At 40.3% G+C, this 23,016-nt stretch overlaps 1 protein-coding gene across 5 annotated transcripts in view; it reads left to right on the forward strand.

Moving 5' to 3' along the window:
- Window positions 1-23,016, forward strand: part of MIA3 (MIA SH3 domain ER export factor 3) — a 72,027-nt gene that overhangs the window by 25,970 nt on the left and 23,041 nt on the right. For 3 of the 5 annotated variants that reach the window (XM_074385230.1, XM_074385228.1, XM_074385229.1), the window contains 4 exons: window positions 1,758-1,844; window positions 4,271-7,085; window positions 8,855-9,016; window positions 9,832-9,983. In XM_074385230.1, coding sequence (XP_074241331.1) covers window positions 1,758-1,844; window positions 4,271-7,085; window positions 8,855-9,016; window positions 9,832-9,983 — 3,216 coding nt within the window. Of the gene's footprint in view, window positions 1-1,757; window positions 1,845-4,270; window positions 7,086-8,854; window positions 9,017-9,831; window positions 9,984-10,809; window positions 22,838-23,016 lie in introns of those variants that run through there. The other 2 variants (XM_074385231.1, XM_074385232.1) reach the window with 2 other exon arrangements.

A 23,016-nucleotide genomic window follows, 5' to 3' on the forward strand; every position in this document is an offset into this window, starting at 1 on the left:
GAACATCATGAAATTCTGGTAGGATTATATCATTGAAGATGCCATCATTGTTATAGAAAAGACTGTGAAAGCCATCAAGCCCTAAAAAATAAATTACTGCTGGAGAAAACTGTATCCAGATGTTGTGCTTGATTTCACAGGATTTATGATACGGTCAGTCAAGGAAATCATGGAACAGATTGTGGATATGGCAAAAAAGGTGAGGATGAAGATTTTCAAGATAATGGATCTTGGAGAAATTAAAGAGCTAATAGACACACCAGAGGAATTAACAGGAGACAACTTGATGGAAATGGGTGCTTCAAAACTAGTGCCAGACAGTGAGGAAGAAGACATAAAGGCCAGTAAACAAGTCAGTATCAGACAGTCTGATGGAAGGGTTTCAGTTATTAAAGACTGCTATTAACTTCTGTTATAACATGGATCAATGTCTGATATGGATACTGAAAATAAAGCAAACAGTAGAAGAAGAATTGGTATCATACAGAAACATTTTTAGAGAAATGAAAAAGCAAAAGAAGCTAGACAGAAATTACATTGTATTTCCATAAAGTTACATCAAGTGTGTGTGCCTCCTCTTCTACCTCCTCTGCCTCTGCTACTGCTAAAACAGCAGGACCAACCCCTCCTCTTCTTCCTCTGCTTCAGCCTACCCAGTATGAAGATGATGAGGATGATTATCCACTTCCACTTAATGATGAATATTAAATATGTTTTCTATTTCTTTTGATTTTCTTAATACTTTATCACCCAAGTTTGAATGCAGTGGTGCCATCATGGCTCACTAAAGCCTCACTGTAGCCTGAATCTCCTGGGTTCAAGTCATCCTCCCACCTCAGCCTCCCCAGTAGTTGGGACTACAGGTGCATGGCACTGTGCTCAGCTAGTTTTTTAAAAAATTTTTTTGTAGAGACAAGGTCTCACTATGTCACCAGGCTGGTCTGGAACTCCTGAACTTAAGTGATCTTCCTGCCTCTGCCCAGTGTGATCACAGGCATGATCCACGATGCCTGGCCCTAATAACCTTTTCTTTTCTCTAGCTTACTCTACTGTAAGAATAAAACATATACCTATAACATGTGAAATATGTCTTAATTGACCGTTTATGTTATTGGTAAGGCTTCTAGTCAATAGTAGGCTATTCGTAGTTAAGTTTTTATGGAGTCAGAAGTTATATGCAGATTTTTGACTATGCTCCTAACACCTGTATTGTTTAAGGGTCAGCTGTATTTGCCTTTTGTTGTAGTTGTCACGTGTTTTAGAAACTTTGTATTCTTTTTACTTATGACATGGCTGTTGTTTATTGTTTAAGAAATACTTATAAATCCTGGATTATGACCAGTGCTATGAAATGTGCAGCTACATTTTTGCTAGAGGTTATTTGGAATTGTGTTTATAACTAGCTTTGCTATGCATAGTTTTAATCATATAAAATATACAATAATATTCCCTTACACAGATCTTTTATCTACTTCTAAACACTAACTTTACATGTCCTGCATTTAGAATTAAGCTGAATGTAATTTAAAAAATTCCACAGTTTTAGAAACATTTGCTTAACAATTTTCTGTACTTAAATTTTCAGAGTAATAAGTAATAATCTTGGTGTAATTATAACAGGAACTATGTACCTCTCTTAGTTATATCTACTTACCTATATAGTTGTATATTTTCTACACTACTAAGAAGTCTCTTGTTTATATTTTTGATACAGAATTTGATTGATATTTGTCCCTTTTGCCCATTCTTTTGTATAGGTTGGGCGCCTTTTTGGATATTTTCCAAAAGATTTAATCCAGGTAGTTCATGAATATACCAAAGAAGAGCTACAAGTTCCAACAGATGTAAGTTGTGGTTTCTGCCTTGTTCTCAGTTATAAGTTGACTTATAAGTGACTACCTAGAAAGAAAGAAAAATTTCCAAAGAATTTAAATGAGATTTTATCATAATCTGATAGTTATCTAATATATTGAAATAGATGTTCTTAAATAAGTCGGTGTACTTTTATACAAGGCTTTTCTTTGCTGCTTTGTATGTGAAAAACTAAGAATTCAATAGTTTTATATTTACTTATTAATGTTAGAAGGTAAATAACTTCATTTTATGAGCAAAAGGAGAAGCTGTATTCCAATTTGAAAACTGTTTATTGGATAGCTGTTAGACATGTTAAGGATATAGAAATCAGGTTAAATTAATCAAGCTCTAATTTTATACTGAGCCAGAAATGCAAACTTACAGAGGTTTTCTTATTATTGACTCTTTAGTGATTTAAGGAATTACGGCTATAGATTTGGGAAAGGGAACCTGAGAGTTTCAGGTAAGGTCCAGTCTCAGATCTCTAAAGCACTGACTACACATTCCATAAAGCATTTATCTATGGTACACAATGGTTTTGTACTAAAAGGATTTTGTTTTCTAGAATCCACATTCCATCTGATTATTATTTTTTTGAGATGGAGTCTCACTTGCTGCCCAGGCTGGAGTACAGTGGTGCAGTCTCAGCTCACTGCAGCCTCTGCCTTCAAGGTTCAAGTAATTCTCCTACCTCAGCCTCCGAGCAGCTGGGATTACAGGCCTGCCACCACACCCAGTGAATTTTTTGTATTTTTAGTAGAGATGTGGTTTCACCGTGTTGGCCAGGCTGGTCTCGAACTCCTGACCTCAAGTGATCCACCTGCCTTGGCCTCCCAAAGTGCTAGGATTATGGGCTGCATAATGTATCTATAACACTGTGCCTGGCCCCATCTGATTATTTTCTGAGTTTTAGAATTTATAGTAATTGATGCCTGTCTTCATTCAGAAGTCTGAATAGCTCTTTGGGGTTACTGCAGAGCATGCAAGCTGCTGGGCTAGGGCAATTCTTAGATGAGGTTGGCAGAATGAAGTCACAGAGCTATCACTATGCTTAACATTTCTCGATGCCCTCAGGGGTTACATAGTCAGTTCTATTGCCTGTTTGGCTTCACTCCTGATGAAGAGACTGCTCAGGATATGAGTATGAGACAGCAATTCATTGGTCACAGAGACCTGACCTGTTTTGGATTCTGTATAGTAATTGCAGTTCCCATAGCATGATTCCCTTGATATTAAAAACAATTGGCTCAGAAGTCGGCCTGATGGAAAGAGGGAAATCATTCATCTCTAGTATACTAGACAGGTCTCCCCCAGAAGACTGTGAATGTTTAGTTAGGGGAAGAAAATTATCTTTGATAGTTTTTTAACTTTTCCATGTTTTATGGCTCCTTGTATGTCAATTTACTTACTGGTGGAGGAAAGGAAAAATATAAATTTAGTGATAATCCTGAGAGCAGATCTTAGTGACTGCCTAGAACCCTTATTTGGAGTTAGGTACCTACCTTACTGAATCCTGTTTTCAAGTTGTTATTGTGGCAGTAACAAAATGGGGAGCCCCCTTTACACCATTATTTGTTCTCTTACATTTTTACATCTCCTGCACCTCTATCTCAGTAAGTTCCTTCTGAGGCTGATTTATCTTTCTCAATCCAAGGAAAATATGATCCCCAGATCCCTGTAGACTAGGAGCCTAACAGCCAGGTGATTCTGCCTGTTTCTGACTGGATGAGCAGAGAAATATGGCATATAGGGCACAATATAGAGAAGCTGATGTTCTTTGAGCTCCTTCCAGATGGGTTATTATGAGGTGAATTCCCAGAACATCAGGCATAGATGTTGGGAGTTGGGGAACCCAGTAAATGACACCTCCCTTTCCCCACCTGTGCTCAAAACAAATTGAGAGACCCAGAAGTTGGGCACATAGAAGATCAAAATGACCCCGTTATTTACTGATAAAGCTGTTTGGAGTATGCAGAAATAATGGGCTTTCTAACATTACAGTCTAAATTAAGATGGACTTACCCAGTCACAAACAGAGCTACCCAACTAGGGGTCTCCCCAAGGGGGACTGTCCCTGTAAAACCGACAGCATGGAGGAACAGAATGTGTGTTTTCTCTCCAGCAGGTCCCAAACAGAAAACAGGAATGGGACTGAGCAAACTCGCAAACTCACCAACCACATGAATCATTCCTCCCCCGGGGAAGAGAGAAGGAAGGGAAGCCAGGAGTATTACTCAGATGGGAAAGTGGGTTCCAGCCTCCTATCCACCCACTGCCCAAGAACAGGTGTCCAACATTGGCACAAAAGCTCCTTTAGAGCCAAACGTGCATTTGGGATTATCTCAGTCATTAACATGGATAAGAGGTTGCTCTTGTGACACTTGATTAGTGACACACTAATTTTTTTTTTCTGCAGGAGACGGATTTTGTTTGTTTTGATGGAGGAAGAGATGAATTTGATAATTATAATGTAGAAGAACTTTTAGGGTTCTTGGAACTGTACAATTCTGCAACTAGAGATTCTGAGAAAGCTATAGAAAAAATGTCACAGGATGTGGAAAAAAAACCTGAATTATCTAAGGAAAGGGAACCTGAGCTTGAACCAGTAGAAGCCAACTCAGAGGAAAATGACAGAGTAGTCTCAGAAAAGGCAAAGGATCTTCAGGAACAGTTTACAGCTCAGAAGCACCACCCTCATACAAACAGCCAAGCAGATCATGCTCAGGGAGAGCAGCCTCCATTTGAAGCTTTTGAAGAAATGCTGCAAGATAAACTAAAAGTGCCAGAAAGTGAAAACAACAAAACCAGCAATAGTTCTCAGGTCTCAAATGAACAGGATAAGATTGATGCCTATAAACTTTTGAAAAAAGAAATGACTCTAGACTTGAAAACCAAATTTGGTTCAACAGCTGATGCACTTGTGTCTGATGATGAGACAACCAGACTTGTTACTTCATTAGAAGATGATTTTGATGAGGATTTGGATGCTGAGTATTATGCAGTTGGGAAGGAAGATGAGGAGAACCAAGACTTTGATAAGCTGCCATTACTCACCTTTACAGATGGGGAAGATATCAAAACTCCAGCAAAGTCTGGAGTTGAGAAATATTCAACAGATAAAGAGCAGAATTCAAATGAAGAGGATAAGCTTGAGCTAACTGTGCACCTTGGCATCAAAAATGACGACAAAAATATACTAACAACCTGGGGGGATACTATCTTTTCTCTTGTCACAGGAGGTGAAGAAAAAACAGATACACTGGATTTAGAGAGCTCTAATTCAGAGGAAGAAAAAGATGATGATGCATTAGTCCCAGAGAGCAAACGGGGGAAACCACAGTCCACAGCAGATTATAGTGACCCTGACAATGTAGATGACGGTCTTTTGATTGCAGACATCCCTAAAACAAATAATGACAAAGGCCCAGAAGTAAACACAGAGCATCACATTAAAGGAAAGGGGTGGGAAGTTCAGGAATCCAAGAAGGGCCTGATACAAGATGAGACAGAATTAGAGGATGAAAAGCAAGAAGGGATGACTGTGTACAGCTTTACTCACAGCAATAACCTCAACTCTATGCCAGCTGGTGAAAAGGGCAAAGACACATTAAAATCAGCCTTCGATGATAAAGAAAACGACCTAAAAGGAGCAGCTATTCATATCTCAAAAGGAATGCCCCGCGAAGAAAAGCCTGGAGAGCAGATTTTGGAAGGTGGCTCAGAGAGTGAATCTGCACAGAAAGCTGCAGGGAACGGGATGAATGACAGAAGGATTCAACAGGAATCCTTGGGTACTGCACCAGTCACGGGAGATAACCACCCTAATGCATCCAGAGACAGTGTGGAGGGAGACGCTTCAGTAAATGGAGCCAAACCACACACACTTCCAGTGGAGCATCAGCGTGAAGAATTTAAAGAGGAACTAGTTCTTAAAACTCAAAACCAACCTAAATTCTCCTCTCCAGATGAGATTGGTTTGCCCAGAGAACTGGAAGAAAAGGCTCCCATCCTGGGAAGAAATCTTTCTTGGCAACAAGAAAGAGATGTGGCTGCCACAGTCAATAAGCAAATAAGTGAGAAGATAAGGCTCTCTGAGGGCGAAGCCAAAGAGGACTCCTCGGATGAAGAGGTTTTTCATCACAAGGCAATGCAGGGTGCCCAGGAAGTAGGTCAGACAGATGAATCTGACAGCACAGGAGAACCAGCTCTCCTTTCAGAAGCAGAAGAGGATGATTATCCCCCTGAAGAACTACTGGAGGATGAAAATGCTGTAAGTGCAAAATGGTCTAAAGAAGAAAACCCTGGAATTCAGGGCAGGCAGTTTGATGTTAATCTGCAAGTCCCTGAAAGAGCAGTTTTAGGGACCACTAATCCTGATCCCGAAATTGAAGAAAGCAAGCAAGAAACTAGTAATATTTTGGATAGTGAAAAAAAACGTGAGACTGCAGCCAAAGGAGTCAAGACAGGAGGCAGGGAACCATATACGATGGTGGAAAAAGAACGCCCTCCAGTAGATGAGAAGGCACACAGACCATCTGAAGGAAGTGACTTTTCTGACAGCATGAAAACTCAGACTCCAGAGTTAGGTGAAGTGTTCCAGAATAAAGATTCTGATTATCTGAAGAACGACAACCCTGAGGAACATCTGAAGACCTCAGGGCTTGCAGAGAAGCCTGAGGGAGAACTCTCAAAGGAGGACCATGAGAACACAGAGAAACACATGGGCACAGAAAGCCAGGGGTCTGCTGCTGCAGACCTTGAAGATGACTTGTTCCATTGGACTCCCCATACAACTGTAGAGCCAGAGTACAGTGACAAGTGGGAGAACTTGCCTATCATAAGCAGCTTCTTTAAAGAACAGCAGTCTTTGCAGCGGTTCCAGAAGTACTTTAATGTCCATGAGCTGGAATCCTTGCTGCAAGAAATGTCATCAAAACTGAAGTCAGCACAGCAGGAGAGCCTGCCCTATAATGTGGAAAAGGTTCTAGATAAGGTCTTCCGTGCTTCTGAGTCACAAATTCTAAGCATAGCAGAAAAAATGCTTGATACTCGTGTGGCTGAAAATAGAGATCTTGGAATGAAGGAAAATAACGTATTTGAAGAGGCTGCAGTACTTGATGACATTCAAGACCTCATCTATTTTGTCAGGTACAAGCACTCCACAGCAGAGGAGACAGCCATACTGGTTATGGCACCACCTCTAGACGAAGGCTTGGGTGGAACAATGGAAGGTGAGATACCTATGGCCTTGTAGAATTGGGCTGGAGAAGTAGGTGGAGCAGGGTTCACTGAGGTGCCTTGTATCTTACTTGTAAAGCTCTGTTGAGTTTCCAGTGTGCCTAAAGGAGGGACAACATAGAGAGGCCCACATATTCCTTCCTGCTTTCTTTTAGGCTGGAGCATGGAGGAGGTTTTCTTGCTGTTTCCCTTGGAATAGTTGAGACTGGTTAGCATTTTCAAAAGGAAACTTTATAGAAAGCTAAAGAGAAAGATATAAACCAGAAAGTAATGTACAAAATACAGATGTCATGTAAAATTATGAAAGGATTTTATTGAACACAGTTTTTCAACCATAAGATAACTGCTTTCTAACCATGGATTGACTGGTATAACTTTTAGATCAATGCCTTGTCTGAATTCCTTTGTTCTCTCCAGTTTTCTCTTTTGTGGATGGCTTGTTCTTCCTGTTTTTTGGAAGCACTTACTCCAGTTAAACCCTCCTGGACCCTAAGGTTCTTGGCATTCACATTCATCAAGGTTGGGACAGGGATGGGAAGCCTTCTAATGCAGCACTTGATGCAGGGAAACCATTCAGTTGAATTGATTCCGAGCCAGTATCTTGACATAAGTGTTCTGATTTCTAGTTCCTTGTTCTATTCTCTGTATCCAGGTTTTTCTCTTTCTTTTCTTTCCCTTTTCCTGGCCACCCTCCCTTCCTTCCTCTTTCTCTTTCTTTTTTTTCCTTGAGACGGAATATCACTCTGTCACCCAGGCTGGAGTGCAGTGGCATGATCATAGCTCATTGCTGCTTCCAACTCCTAGGCTCAAGTGAACCTCCCACCTCAGCCTCCTAAGCGGCTAGAACTACAGGCATGCATCACTGTACCCAACTAATTTTTTATTTATTGTAGAGACAGGGTCTCGATATGTTACCCAGGCCAATCTTGCCCTTTTGGCCTCAATTGACCCTCCTACTTTGGCATCTCTGATTACTGAGATTACGGGTGTGAGCTACCGCACCTGGTGTATCCAGGCTTTTCAGACAGATGCATCTGAATCAAGAGTACCAGGGGGACAGAAAGCCAAAGGCAAATGTATTTCCCCCAAGTGCTAATTTTTCCTGAGAGTTGGGGGAGGAGAACTCTTTTTGCATTTAATTAAAACATATATTTTGGATGAGAATGCAAAATTCAGGTGAATTTTCAGGGTAAAATAGGAGGCTACAAAGAAATTCACCTTTGCTGTGGATCACATTGGACTGTCCCCTGAGCCTTTTAGGGAAGGAGATGAGTTCACTTTCTTTGACTCTTAGAGGTACTTTGAAAGTATTCCAAAGACATTTCAGCAAGCTGCCCTGCCGTGGAATGTCCCTGTCTGCACTAGTTCTGTGAGAAAAAGCATGCTGGTGCATGCAAGAGTTCATGTTACTTCTCTGCAGAAGAGATGTTTTACATTTCTGCTCTTAAGTGGAATTCTCTTTTGCACATTTATTTGTGTGGGCATAGGTTAGTTTGCCAAGGAAAGATGTTACTGAAGTCCCTACCATAAATATATTTATTTATGAAATACTCCTCTGTAGATTTTATTATGTAGATTAGTCATCCTTTAAATGGAATAAAAGAAACTGAAACTCTTATTTCCCTGCCCAGTTGTGCTCCATGGGATGCCTGTGCATGGAGGGCAATGTTGAGGTGCCCTGGAGCTGGTACGGTCAGTGGGATTAGCCAAATACACAGTGTTATCAAGCTGTGCTAGCCCAATGCATTCTTCTCACCTGTAGAGATGCAACCACCGCATGAAGATAATGTGTCACAAGAGAACACAGCAGAATTGAATGTGCAGGTTCCTGAAGAGCCCGCCCACTTAGACCAAACTGTGATGAGGAACACTCATGCCTCAGAAGTGTCACCGAAGCCAAATACTGAGAAAGACTTGGACCCAGGTAAAGCTTGCTAATTTTTTTCTACGAAGTGGTGACATCATAAAGAAGGCCTTCTAGGAGATTCATTGTCAGAGGTAGTAGCTAGAGACATGCTGCACTCAAAGGAAAAGTGGATCCCAGAGCTAACTGAGAGAAAAGCAGGCGTTAAGACAGATGGAGATCAAAAATAGGAAAGACACCAGAGACTGTAACTAACCTACAAACCAGTGTTTGGCTGTCACTATCTTGTGTAAATTATTTCAATCTAAAATATTATTCTTCAAAGGCCTTATGCTCTGAAACAGTAGTTTTCAACCAGACCAACAGCATCAGAAACTCTGGGGGTGGGACCAGCAGTCTGTGTTTAACAAAATACTGATTGATTATCCCTCCAGGAAAGACTGACCTGATGCAAATTAGCAGTGGTTGGAGAATCACTGCTCTAAAACTCACAAATTCTCTTTTCCTTCTACTTTACCCCCTCTCTTTCCAAATAGAGTACAGTGCAATGCAGTTCTTTTTTTTTTTTTTTTTTTTTTTTTTTTGATTTGCTATCTGGACATGGTAAATAAAACTTCTTAAAATATAGTGAAGGGGTCCAGGTATGTTTTTACCATAATCTTATAGGAGACAGTACAGACATTGAAGTGTGTAATAGTCAAGGACAGACTGACACAAAGAGTATTTGACCATAGTACCCGGGAAACATCAGGTGAGAGATGGGAAAGTTTACTTTCCAGGCACAGTGCCTAACATTTAGTTGATACTCAATAAGTATTTTTTTTAAATGAGAAATAATTCTTATTCTAAATCACAAAATATCTTTTTCCTCCCAGTTCTAGGGCCAGTTACAACAGAAGACCCTCCTATGTATGCTGTTGAAGCAAACAAGCAACTAGAGATGGTTGCCGAAGAGCCAGCAAGCGTCACACCTTTGGAAAACGCAATCCTTCTTATCTGTTCATTCACGCTTTATTTAACTAAGTTGGTAAGTTTGATACATTGGGCTTTTTTTTTTTTAAGCTAAAATGTTGATTATTACAGTTTCTAAGTTGATTTTGAGCATGAGGTGAATGACTTAAAATGTTTTTATGAAGATGACTCCTGATCCTGTGAAGAGAGATCCTGAAATGAGCCACAGGTTTGTGGCTTTAATGGGCTCTTAGTTCAGTGCATGAGGAGGCTTTACTGCATGCTGGAGCTAGGCACAGGCACATCTGTCAAATGTGGTTCTTCTCTTCAGGATCCTTTTCAGTCTAGCCAGGAAAGAAAGACATTCACTTGAAATGTACTATGATAATAAGCAGAAAGAGAAGTATTTACCTGATGGTAGCACAATCCATGGCATAAATTGGTTCGCTGTGGTGGGAGAGCGATATGAAAGGCCAGAAGTTTGCTGAGAGATGCTTTAAGCACAGTCAAAAGACAGATGGGAGCTTGACTTGGAGTTGTCGAATAGAAGGGCTGGGGAGGGAGATGGGCAGGGGGGCGGGCAGCATGCAGTCAGGCAGAAGAAATAACACATTCAGAGAAGTGAAGGCATGAAGGAAGGGTTATTTGGGGAAGCCAGGGAAGCATGAGTAGTTGGTGTTTTCTTTCTTTTTTCCTTTTTTTTTTGAGACAGGGTTTTGTTCTGTCATCCAGGTTGGACTGCAGTGGCGTGATCTCAGCTCACTGCAACCTCTGCCTCCTGGGCTCAAGTGATCCTCCTGCCCAAGTCCACTTAGTGGCTGGGATCACAAGTGTGCACCACCACGCCTGGCTTTTTTTTTTTTTTTTTTTTCATTTTTAGTAGAGGTGGGGTTCCGTAGTGTCGCCCAGGCTGGTTTCGAAGTCTTTAGCCCATGGGAGCCGTCCACCATGGTCTCCCAAAGTGCTGGAATTACAGGCCTGAGCCACTGTTCTTGACCAGTTGATGCTGTTAAAGTGTGGAATTAAGATTAGCTGGGCATGGTGGTGTGCACCTGTAATCCCAGCTACTTGGGAGGCTGAGGCAGGGGAATTGCTTGAGCCCAAGAGGCAGAGGTTGCAGTTAGCGGAGATTGTGCCACCACACTCCAGCCTGGACAACAGAGCAAGACCCTGTCTCAGAAAAAATACAAATTAAAAAGTATGGAGCTAAGAGGGAGAAGGCCTGTTGGAGGGACGCAGAAGTCAGAAAATTGTGTGCCATGGTGAGTGGTCAGATCATTGTTGGCAGAGATCCTTGGAAGATTTTAAGCAGGAAAGGGGTTGTCGGGTCTGTTTCTTAGAAAGAGTCACTTATGGCAGAATATTTATTCAAATCTTTCTAAGAGAGCCATGCTTGAAATGAGACATTTAACGTCTGGAAGCTTATCTAGGCTTTTTAGGACTTAGCTCCCCCTTGTGGTACTTGCTGAAATTGGACTTTTTTTCTTGGTGACTTGGAGGAATAAGCAAGCTCTGGAAGATGAAGGCCAGCTTGCCCTTAGAGCTACAGAGAAAGTATGCTCCTGGCCAAGGCAGTTTCTCCTAGGTCCTGTTATTTCAAGACTCGAATAGGAAAGAGGGTTTTTGGTGTTTTTCTGTTAAAATGCATGGGTTTCAAGCCAGGATGATTTGCTTTCAAATCCTAAAGTCATTACTTAGAGGTTTAGGGCAAATTACTAAACGTTGAACCTCAACTTTCTCATCTGAAAAAATGTAGATAATACCTACTCCAATTGTTGGTAAGAATTAAATGATTTAATGATGCCAAATGTGTGATATAGCATCTGGCATTTTAAGATCTCATACCTCACCTAATTCTCATTTGGATGGTCAGAGGGCATATAATGACATTGAATACCTGGGGATTTCAGGAGAAAGACCACCAGAATGGAAAACAAGTAGGAAAACCAAACCATTTTTCAGTATTTTCCATGGGCGTGGTGATGAAGATGTGTATTATCTGTACAATTGGGATAATGAAATTTTCAGTGATTAAGACCGTCTCAGAATTCAGAATTTGATTTTCAGAATGAAATTATCACTTGGAAAGTTTAATAGCCCTGGTTATGGAAGGAATTCTTTATTCATTGTATTTCTACAAAGCCACAGAGCCCTCTTCTAGGCTGGGTTGGGGGGATAGGAGTGGTGTGGGATGTGATCTGTGATTAGGGGCTAACAAGGAAAGACAGACATGAATGGCAAGATAGAAGGGCACAGAGTTATAAGATGCTGACTTGAGAGGGATTGTCCAAAGAGCATTTTGAAGGCTAAATGTGTACCAGAAATTGCTAGGCATAAAAGAGTCTAAGAGATATAAAGTGTAATTCCGACTTTTGAAAGGCTTAAAAAAAGGTTTACCAAATATATGTGAAAATTGGAGCAAATGGAAGATACATGAAGTAGTTTATGTGAAGTATCAAGTAGTTTATATATATAATTATTTGATAGGGTTGGGGAGTCCTGGGGTGCTGACTTTATTAAGAAAACTACACCAGAGGTCAGACTCATAGATCAATAGTTGATTAAGAGTTAGTGGAATTTTAGGGTTGGAAGAGACCTTAGAAGCCTACCAGTCTAACTTCTTAGTAATCGTAACAATTCCTTTTTTTTTTTTTTTTCTACAATGCGGTCTCACTCTGTTGCCTAAGCTGAAGTGCAGTGGTGTGATCATGACTCACTGTGTCCTCCACCTCCCTGAGTGCAGGTGATCCTTCTACCTCAGCCTCCTGAGTAGCTGGGACTGTAGATGTGGGCTACCACTCATAGCTACTTTTAAATGCTTTTTTTGTACAGACAGGGTTTTGCCATGTTTCTCAATCTGGTCTCAAAATTCTGGGCTCAAGTAATTTGCCCGCCTCAGCCTCCCTACGTGTTGGGATTACAGATGTGAGCCACCATGCCTGGCCAGTTATTCTTATTGATGATCGATTTCTCCCATTTTTGAATGGACGCCTGTTCAGCTTGTTCCTGGGCCCATTTGACACCCCTAGTGGTCACTGCTACTTTCTGTGCTTTCTATTAATAGTATGACAAGATGTTCCAAGTACATCTTGTACATTTCCTGCCCAAATCTTGAAGGAACTATTTCTCCAAAGACTTTTGTGTCCTTTTAATGAGAGACGCTATTTAGAGATTACATTCTAGGTACTAAGATTGCTTATTGCTTATGAGTTAGCCATGACTTCTAGGACTTTTCAGAGGACAAAGCTAGGAAGTATGTGATGGTTTTTTATGTGAATATTCATCATAATGTCATATGGATAATTCCAGTAGAAAGTAAGGATGCTAGACAAACTTTTCTCACTTCATCTGTCTTAAATTTGTATCTTGCTTCTTCAGTGTTGGAAATCTCCGTTTCACAGCAACATAGTGTTTTTATTTTACAGTATTCATATAGCAGTATTAAAAATACAAATACTAACACTGCCACCAATAATATGTTACTGAAAATATCTTAATGTTTTGCAGTCTTTTTTGTCTTTAAGATAAATCCCACTAGGCTGTGTTTGAACTAATTCCTTTCTGTGGTCCTTCCACCAAGTCAATACATGAGGTATTTTATTTTTTGTTTCAATTTTTAGGGATTGCCTTTTAAGATTTTTTTGTTTTACAATTATCTAACACAGGGGTGTCCAATCTTTTGGCTTCCCTGGGCCACATTAGAAGAAGAAGAATTGCCTTGAACCACACATAAAATACACTAGCTGATGAGCTAAAAAAAAAAAAAAATACTCATAATGTTATAAAAAGGTTTACGAATTTGCATTAGGCTGCATTCAAATCTGTCCTGGGCTGCATGTGGACTGTGGGCTGTGGATTGGACAAGCTTAATCTAACATATTTACAAGATCCAAAGTCAATTTGTAAAACAAGATCTGTTCAGAGAACCCTAGCTTTTGTTTCAGTTCCATCCACCCCGTCATTATCCTCCTCTATAAGAAACTTTATTTAGTTATTTCTCCTACCATTAAGAAATAAGCAAATGATTTGCACATCCATTCATGATGGCTTTATAGGGTCAGCTTTACCCTCCCAACTGAAACAATTTTAAAAAAACAGACAAATGAAACAATATTTTTCAAAACGTTGAACATCAGGCAACAAAGGACAGTAAGTCTTGAAAGATAAGGAACATACACCATGAGCTCTCCAGTTGTCCCAGATTACTCCATTAAGAGAGTTCCCAGGCCATGGCACAGAAGGAGAGAACCCAAGTGGAGCCCAGTGGACACCCTGAGTTGAGGAGATGGTACTGGGAGTCCAAAGAGACCCAGGTAGCTAGAGTTCACAGGACGGAACTCTAGCAAGAAGAGAGAGCTATGCAGAGAGAGAACTCTGGGAGTCTGTGAAGGGTTCCCTGTGAGGATTCGGCAGAATACTGATTGGCACGTGAGTGTAACAGAACTACTCACAGTCAACAGAAATCATCTAAGTGTTCAGAGGGAATGGTTTTTGGCACAGAGCTAGAAGTAGTGCCTGGAAAACCTAATAATTGTGGAGAGATCCAGAGTACTCAGAAGGGTCTTGCCTCTGACTAAATGCTACTAATGTCTTGCTTGACAAATCTTAAGACTGAAAACCAAACTGTTTCCAAGTAATTGAATTGCATCCTAGTGCAAAGCTCAAGGATATGTGTTCATAAGCATGAGATCCATTCAAAGATTATCAGGCATGCAAAGAAGCAAGAAAATATAAACCAGGCTGAGAAGAAAAATCAACCCATCAAAGCCAACCAAGAACTGCCAGAGATGTTAGATTTAGGCAAGGGTATTAAATCAGTGACTATTCCTGTACTTCAAATGTTTAAAAAGTAAGGAGAGGCAGCTGGGCATGGTGGCTCACACCTGTAATCCCAGCACTTTGGGAGGCTGAGGAGGGCAGATCATGAGGTCAGGAGTTCAAGACTAGCCTGGACAACGTGGTGAAATCTTGTCTCTACTAAAAATACAAAAATTAGCCAAGTGTGGTGGTGGACACCTGTAATCCCAGCTACGTGGGAGGCTGAGGCAGGAAAATAGCTTGAACCCAGGAGGCTGAGGTTGCAGTGAGCTGAGATCACACCATTGCACTTCAGCGTGGGCGACAGAGTGAGACTATCTCAAAAAAATAAATACATAAATAAATAAAGAGAGATATGAAAGATTTGGTTTTTTAAAAAGACCCAAATCAGATTACTGGAGATGAAAACTACACGGGGCCTGAGATGATAAATGCACCGGAAGGGATTCATGCCAGAACAGCCATTGTAGATGAAAAGATGAGTGAACTCAAAGATAAGCAATAGAGACTATCCTCAATGAAACCAAATGGGAAAAAGACCCCAAGAAAAATGAACACAGCATCAGTGAGCTATGGGACACTGTCAGGCAGCCTAATAGATGTGTAACTGGAATCTCTGTAGAAGAGGGGAAGAAAGGTGTTTGGAAAAATATTTGAAGAAATAATGGAAATAAATTTTTCCAAAATTTATGAACTGTAAAGCCACAGGTCCAAGAAGCTAAGTGATACCCACAGCACAAGAAGCATGAAGAAAGCCGCTCCAAGGTCTATCGTAATCAAATTGCTCAAAACAGGTGATAAAGAGCAACCTTAAAAGCAACCAGGGCCAGGCACAGTGGCTCATGCCTGTAATTCCAGCCCTTTGGGAGGCTGAGAAGGGCGAATCACGAGGTCAGAAGTTTGAGGCCAGCCTTGCCAAAACAGTGAAACCCTATCTCTACTAAATACAAAAATTTGCCAGATGTGGTAGCATGTGCCTGTAGTCCCAGCTACTCGGGAGGCTGAGGTGGGAAAATCACTTGAACCTGAGAGGCGGAGGTTATAGTGAGCCGAGACCGCACCACTGCGTTCCAGCCTGCAGGGTGAAACTCCAGCTCAAAAAAAAAAAAAAAAAAGACATTTTACATAAAGAGAGAGGAAGCACGACACAAATGACATTAGACTTCAATAATAAGGCATGAGAGCATACAATGGAGTAATAGCTTTAAAATACTTGAAGAGCAATATTGTTAACCTGCAACATCAAACTCAGCAAATATCTTTCAAAACCAAAGGTGAAATGAAGACCTTTTCCAACACTGACATACAAGGGCTGAAAGAATTCACCAATACGTTTGCACCATAAGAAATGTTAAAGGAAGTCTTGTAGGCATATGCAAAAAAGAAAAGAAATAATGGAACTACACAAAGGAATGAAGAATGGCAGGTGATAGAACACTCCACACAAGAAGAGCATTTACCAAAATAAACTATATTCTCAGCCATGAAACAAGTCTTAATGAATATAAGATGATTCAAGTAGTATAAAGTGTGTTTTCTTCACAGTATAATTAGGTTAGAAATCAATAATGGAAAGATCTGGAAAATCCCCAAATATTTGGAAACTAGATGACACACTTCTTTCTGAACATCTTATGAGTTTAAAAGGAAAAGGAGAAATTATTATTTTGAGATAAAGGAAAATGAAAACAGGTGAGGTACAGTGGCTTATGCCTGTCATCTTAGCACTTTGGAAGACTGAGGCAGGAGGATCCCTTGGGCCCAGAACTTCGAGACCAGCCTGAACAACATATTGAAAGCCTATTTCTACAATACACACACACACACACACACATACACACACACACACACACACAAAGTTGGGCATGGTGGCATGTGCCTCTAGTCCCAGCTACTCAGGAGGCTGAAGTGGGAATATTGCTTGAGCCTAGAAAGTTGAGGCTGCAGTGAGCAGAGATTGCACCACTGCAGTCCAGCCTGGGTGACAGAACGAGACTTTGTCTCAAGAAAAGAAAAAAAAAAAGGAAATGAAAACAAATATGTCAAATATGTACAGTGTCGCCAAAGCACTAGTGGGAAATGTATAGCACTACCTATATTAGAAAAAAAAAAAAGGTCTCAAATCAGTGACTTTATTTTCCACCATAAGAGACTAGAAAAAGCAGAGCAAACTAATCCTCAATTAAGCAGAAGAAAAGAAATAATGAAGACAAGAGCATAATTCAATGAAATAGAAAACAAAAGGAAAAGAGAGAAAATCAATGTAACCAAAACCTGGTTCTTTGAGATTAATAGCCAGAGTGAACAGGGAAAGAAGGGATACAGATACTAATAGCAGCAATCACAAAGACATCACCACAGATTCTTCAGATGTTAAAATGATAAGGGAATATTATGAGTAACTTATATCAACTAATTTGACAGTTTAGATGAAGAAATTCTAAGACACAGACTACAAAAGCTCTTTCAGGAAGAAACAGATAACCTTATGACTATTAAATAAATTGCATTTGGCTGGGTGTGGTGGCTCACGCCTGTAATTCCAGCACTTTGGGAGGCCAAGGTGAGTAGATCATGAGGTCAGGAGTTTGAGACCAGCCTGACCAACATGGTGAAACCCCGTCTCTACTAAAAATACAAAAATTAGCCAGGTGTGGTGACACACACCTGTAATCCTAGCTACTCAAGAGGCTGAGGCAGGAGAGTTGCTCAAACCCGGGAGGCAGAAGTTGCAGTGAGCCGAGATCATGCCACTGCACTCTATCCTGAGCGACAGAGCGAGACTCTGTCTCAAAAGGATAAATAAATACATTGGATTTATAGCCAAAAACCTTTCCACAAAGGAAGCCCCAGGCCCAGATGGCTTCACTGCCGAATTGTATTAAACTTATGAGGAAGAAATAACACGAATTCTACACAAACTCTTCTATTAAACTGAAGGGCAGAAAATAACTTCCCAGATCATTTATGAAGCTAATATTACCAGGATATCCAAACAAGGCATAGACAAGACAAATAAGAAGGAAAACCACAGACCAGAATCTCTCGTAAACATTGGTAAAAAAATTCTAAACTTTAGCAAGTCAAATCCAACAACATATAAAAAGAAAATACTCTATGATCAAATAGGGTTTATAACAAGAATACAAAGTTTGTTTAACATTTGAAAATCAGTGTAAAATTAACCGTAATGACAAACTTTAAAAAGACAATCCATATGTTCAGTTCAATTCACTTTAATGAAAAACTGAAAATGAACATCATACTTTGTAGTTAATGATTGATTGTTTTCCCCCAATATCCAGAAGTGAAACGAGTATCTACTCTCATTACATCTGTTCAACATCATAAGGCAGCAGCCAGTGCACTAAGGCAAGAAAAAGAAGTAAAATTCATCCAGATTGGGAAAGAAGTAAAATTGTCTTTTTTTTGCAGCCAACATGCATAAAATCTGGTGGGATGTAGAAACAAATCTAGATGTACTAAGTTTAGTAAGGTTGCTAGATAAAAATTTACATCTAAAAGCAATTGTATTTATATATACTAGCAATGAACAATTGGAAATTGAAGTTAAATTCCATGTACAATAGTATCAAAAATATGAAGTACTTATGGTTAAATGTGGCAAAAAGTGTGTAAGACATATGCATTGAAAATGGTACAATATTGCTAATAGAAATTAAAGAAGACCTAAATACATGGAGAGATATACCTTGTTTATGAGACAGAAGACTATATTGTTAAGCTCCCCAGTTGGCTCACTTGCATCAACATAACCCCAATTAAAATCTCAGAAGGATTTTTTTTAAATGACAAACTAATTCTGCAAATCAGAGAACATAGCATAGCCCAAGCATCATGTAATTTCAAGACTTACTATAAAGCTCTAGTAATTAGGACAGCAGATGATTAGGCCATTGGAACAAAATAGAAAATCCAGAAATAGGTTTATACATGTATGGCAATAGACTTCTGACAAAGGTGCAAAGACAGTTAAATGGAGAAAGTCTTTTCAACAAATGGTACCAAAACTATTAGATATTTATAAGCAAAAAATTGAGCCATACGTCACATCATGTACATAAATTAACTCAAAGCAGGTTGTAAAATGTTGTTTTACATTTTATTTAAATGTAAAACCTAAAACCATAAAACTTCTAGGAAAAATTAGGAGAAAAATTTTATTGAACTTGGATTAGGCAAAGATTTCTTACAGTTGACATCAAAAGTATGATTCATAAAGCAGAAATTTGATAATTTGGACTTAAAAACATATTCTTCAAAATACACTTATACAAATTACACACTGGGAAAGAGTTACTGCAAAGTACATATCTGATAAAAGATTTGTGTTCAGAATACATAAACAACTCTAAAAATTCATCTAAAAATGTAACCCAGTGAAATAATACTTTACCAAGGAAGATACACTGATTGCAAGTAAGCACACTAAAACATGTTCAGCATAATATCAGGGAAACGTCAATTTAAACCATGGTGAGTTACCAGTACACACTTAATATAATGGCTAAAATTTTAAAAACTGATTATACATTATACCATGTGTTGGAGAAGATATGAAGGAACGGGAAGTATCATACACTACTGGTGGGGATAGCTGTGTGAAGTGATACAGCTATCTTGGAAAACAGCTTGTCAGCTTCTTAAGAAGGTAAACCTATACTAGTCGTATGATCTAGCCATTCATCTCCTAAACATTTACCCAAGAGACATTTACCTGAGTGAAAATAAATTATACATGCATAGAAAGACTTGTAGATCAATTTTTTTCACAGTTTATTTTGGCACATTTATTGGCATTAAACATAAGACCCTTCCCTTCGCTGGTATCAGGAAGCCACGCCCAAAGGATGTCCCTCTGCTCCATTTCTGCAACAAACTCTCAGGCCTTAGCAGTAGCCTGAGCTGCCCCCAGGGCTGTGATCTGCTGAATCTTCTGGCTCATCATTTCCATGACAGCCTGTTTCATGGTGTGCTTCTCCTGGAGAGCTGGCTGAATTTTCTCCATCTGCTTGGTTAGGAAGTCTGTCTCTCTCTTGAAGAAGTCCTTGGCTTCTAGCTGCGGCAGATTCATCTCCGTGATAGTCTTGGCAGTTTTATTTATAAAAGCCTAATTTTTATAAATAGTAAAAAAACAAGTATCCATCCACAGGTGACAGATAAACAGATTGTGGTACACCCACGCAATGAAATACTACTCAGCAATAAAAACAAGTGAACCATTATAGATACGTGTAGCAATGTGGGTGAATCTCAAATTATGTTGAATGAGAGAAGCTAGAGAAAATATAACATAATCATGCATTATTACATACATATCCAACTTTACGAAATGCAAACTAATCTACTAGAACAGAAATTCTGCTTGGGGGCAGGGAAGGGTGAAAAGGAGCAGGAGATTACAAAGGGAATAAAGGAGACTTTTGGGAGGTTCACTATGTTGGTTGTGATGATGGTTTCACAGGTGTGTTCATATGCCAAAATGATCAAACTGTGCACTTTAAATACACGTAACTTACTGAATGTCGTATTTCCTTCAAAGCTGTAAAGAAAAAAATCCTTACTTTGTTAGATAAATGTAGACTTATTCAACGTGAAGATAGACCTCTACTTTACCTTTTAAAAAAATGTATTCTGACACCACACCCTAGCAGTATATAAAATTATTTTCTTTTATACCTTCACAGTATACTTCATTGTATTCAATATGTCTTTCATTGATGACCATTTTAGTTGTTTCCAGTCTTTTGTTCTAAGTAATGCTTGAATAATATAGTTTTGTGCATATATTTTTTCCAGCATTTGTTGTTAGATCCCCAGTATCTTTGAGATAGATCTTTAGAAGTGGGATTGTTGAGTCAGTAGGTAAATAAGTTATTTTGGGAGACGTTGCCAAATCATAGGGGTTGTATGATTTTATATAAAAATCAGCAGAGAATGAGAGTGCCTGCTTCCTCCACATTCTCTCACCTACAGAGTGTGTTGTCAAATGTTTGGATCTTGCCAAGATTAGTGAGAAATTATATTTCATTGTAAGGTTCAATTTGTATTTCTTTTATTATGAGTGAGGCAGAGCATGTTTCTATATGTTTTTTAATTATTTGCATTTCTTTTTGTGGGATCTGCTCATTTCCTCAGCCCATTTTTCTCTAGGTTTTGCTGGCCGCCATCTGCTTATTTATAAAGCACTTTATATTTTAGGAATATTAATCCTTCAAAATGTGTTACAAATATTTTTTCTTAGGTTATCATTGCTGACCGCTTATTTTGCAATTTTTGTAAATTGGGGTTGGGCAATTTTTTTGTTTTTCTGTGATCAAATTTACAAATCTTTTCCTTTGTTGCTTTTGGATTTTGATACATAATTAGGAAAGTCTTCCCCACTCACATTGTTCATAGAGACATTCACACAATTTTTTCTACTACTTGTTTTCATTTTTTACATTCAGGTTTCTGATTCACTTGGAATTTATGAATGATAAGAAAAAGATCCAATTTTATCATTTTCCATATTGTTATCTAGATATGTAATACCACTTATTAAAAACTCTGTTTTTCCCCAGCTGACTTGCTGTATCCCAAATTTCCAGTGCAGCTGGGTCTATTTCTGGATTTTTTATTCTGCCCTGTGATCTGTCTGCATTCTTGGGCCAGTACCATTCTGTGATTATAGATCCCACTCTCCTCTCATACTGCACCCCTCATTTCTCAGGGTTTTCCTGTTTCTTCTTGGTTGATTGTTCCTCTGAGTTGACTTTAGGCTTTTTTTCTGTTTTGAGACGGCGTCTTCCTCTGTTGCCAGGCTGGAGGGCAGTGGCTCGATCTTAGCTCACTGCAACCTCCGCCTCTTGGGTTCAAGCAATTCTCCTGCCTCAGCCTCCCGAGTAGCTGGGACTATAGGCATGTGCCACCATGCCAAGCTAATTTTTGTATTTTTAGTAGAGATGGGGTTTCACCATGTTAGGCAGGATGGTCTCCATCGCTTGACCTCGTGGTCTGCCCGCGTCCGCCTCCCAAAATGCTGGGATTACAGGCGTGAACCACCGTGCCTGGCCAAAGATAGACCTTTAAAGGTCTAAGAATGGTTTCTTTATCTACAGATATCATCTGTTTCCCCCACATATCATATGCCCCCAGTTTCTTCAACTTTTGGAATGTGATTTCCATACTATTCATTATCCTTGTCCTTTTCCACAAGCCATATAACCTTAAGATGTGGCCGGCCACTTGTAGTCCCAGCTTCTCAGATGGCTTGAGCCCAGAGTTCGAGTCCAGCCTGGGCAACATAGGGAGACTCCCTCCTCTTCCCCACAGCCACCGTCCAAAATAAAAAGTGGGACCCATAACTGTCCATGTGCATGGTGGGGGGAGGTGACACGATGACATGACTCCTGGGTAAGGCTTTTTAATAGTGTCAGCAAGAATGTAAGAGAGCGTGTGCAATGGAGGCCTGGAGAAGGAACAGTAAGCAGAGGACTGAGTGGGCAGGGCAGAAAGACCACGCAGAGCAATGGCACCACATCTGCATAGTGGCTGGCACGAGAAGCCTGCCTTTCTCCATTTACCCAGTTGCCGCCCACAATCCTCCTCTGGGTAGCTCCCTGGCCTCCTCGCTCCGGGCTTTTAAATTCCCGGTTCCTGGCGGAAGCGCCAATCACCCCCGCCTCTCTTTACTTGGATTCTTCCGCTCCAGCTCTATTTGCTCTTTTACCCCCGCTCCCTCCACAGTTGGTTCCGTCCATTCTAGCCCCGCCCCCACGGACCGGCTCCTTAGGAGCGGTGACGTGCGCCAGGGGGCGGTGGCTGATGACGTGTTTTATAGGCGGCCTAAAGCGAAAGTGCCGGCGGTTGCGGAAGGCGAAGTTCAATCCCAGTGTCCGCCCCCTGAGTTGTGGCCTTTCCGAAGGAGGAAGCTCTGAAACACAGGGGCCCAGTGCCGTTCCGCAGGGAAGTGTCGCTTGCGTTCAGCTGTTCTACACAATGGACTCAGTACCTGCCACTGTATCTTCTCTCCCCGCTACCCCGGGGGACCCGGAACTTCTGGGACCCCTGTCGGTGCTCTACGCAGCCTTCATAGCCAAGCTGCTGGAGGTGACGGTCCCCATTCCCAGGGAGGGACCCCACCTTTGGCAGGCGGGTGGACGAATTCTAAGCAGAGTGGGTGCACTGATTGTCTATGCAAAAGAGAAACGGAGTGTCAGATCCGAGGAAGGCAAGACGTTTTATACTGTTTAGGGAGTCAGGTGGAAGTGTGTTTGAGGTTTCGTCAC

Source organism: Saimiri boliviensis, chromosome 14, assembly GCF_048565385.1.
Source record: "Saimiri boliviensis isolate mSaiBol1 chromosome 14, mSaiBol1.pri, whole genome shotgun sequence".
Classification (NCBI taxonomy): Eukaryota; Metazoa; Chordata; class Mammalia; order Primates; family Cebidae; genus Saimiri; species Saimiri boliviensis.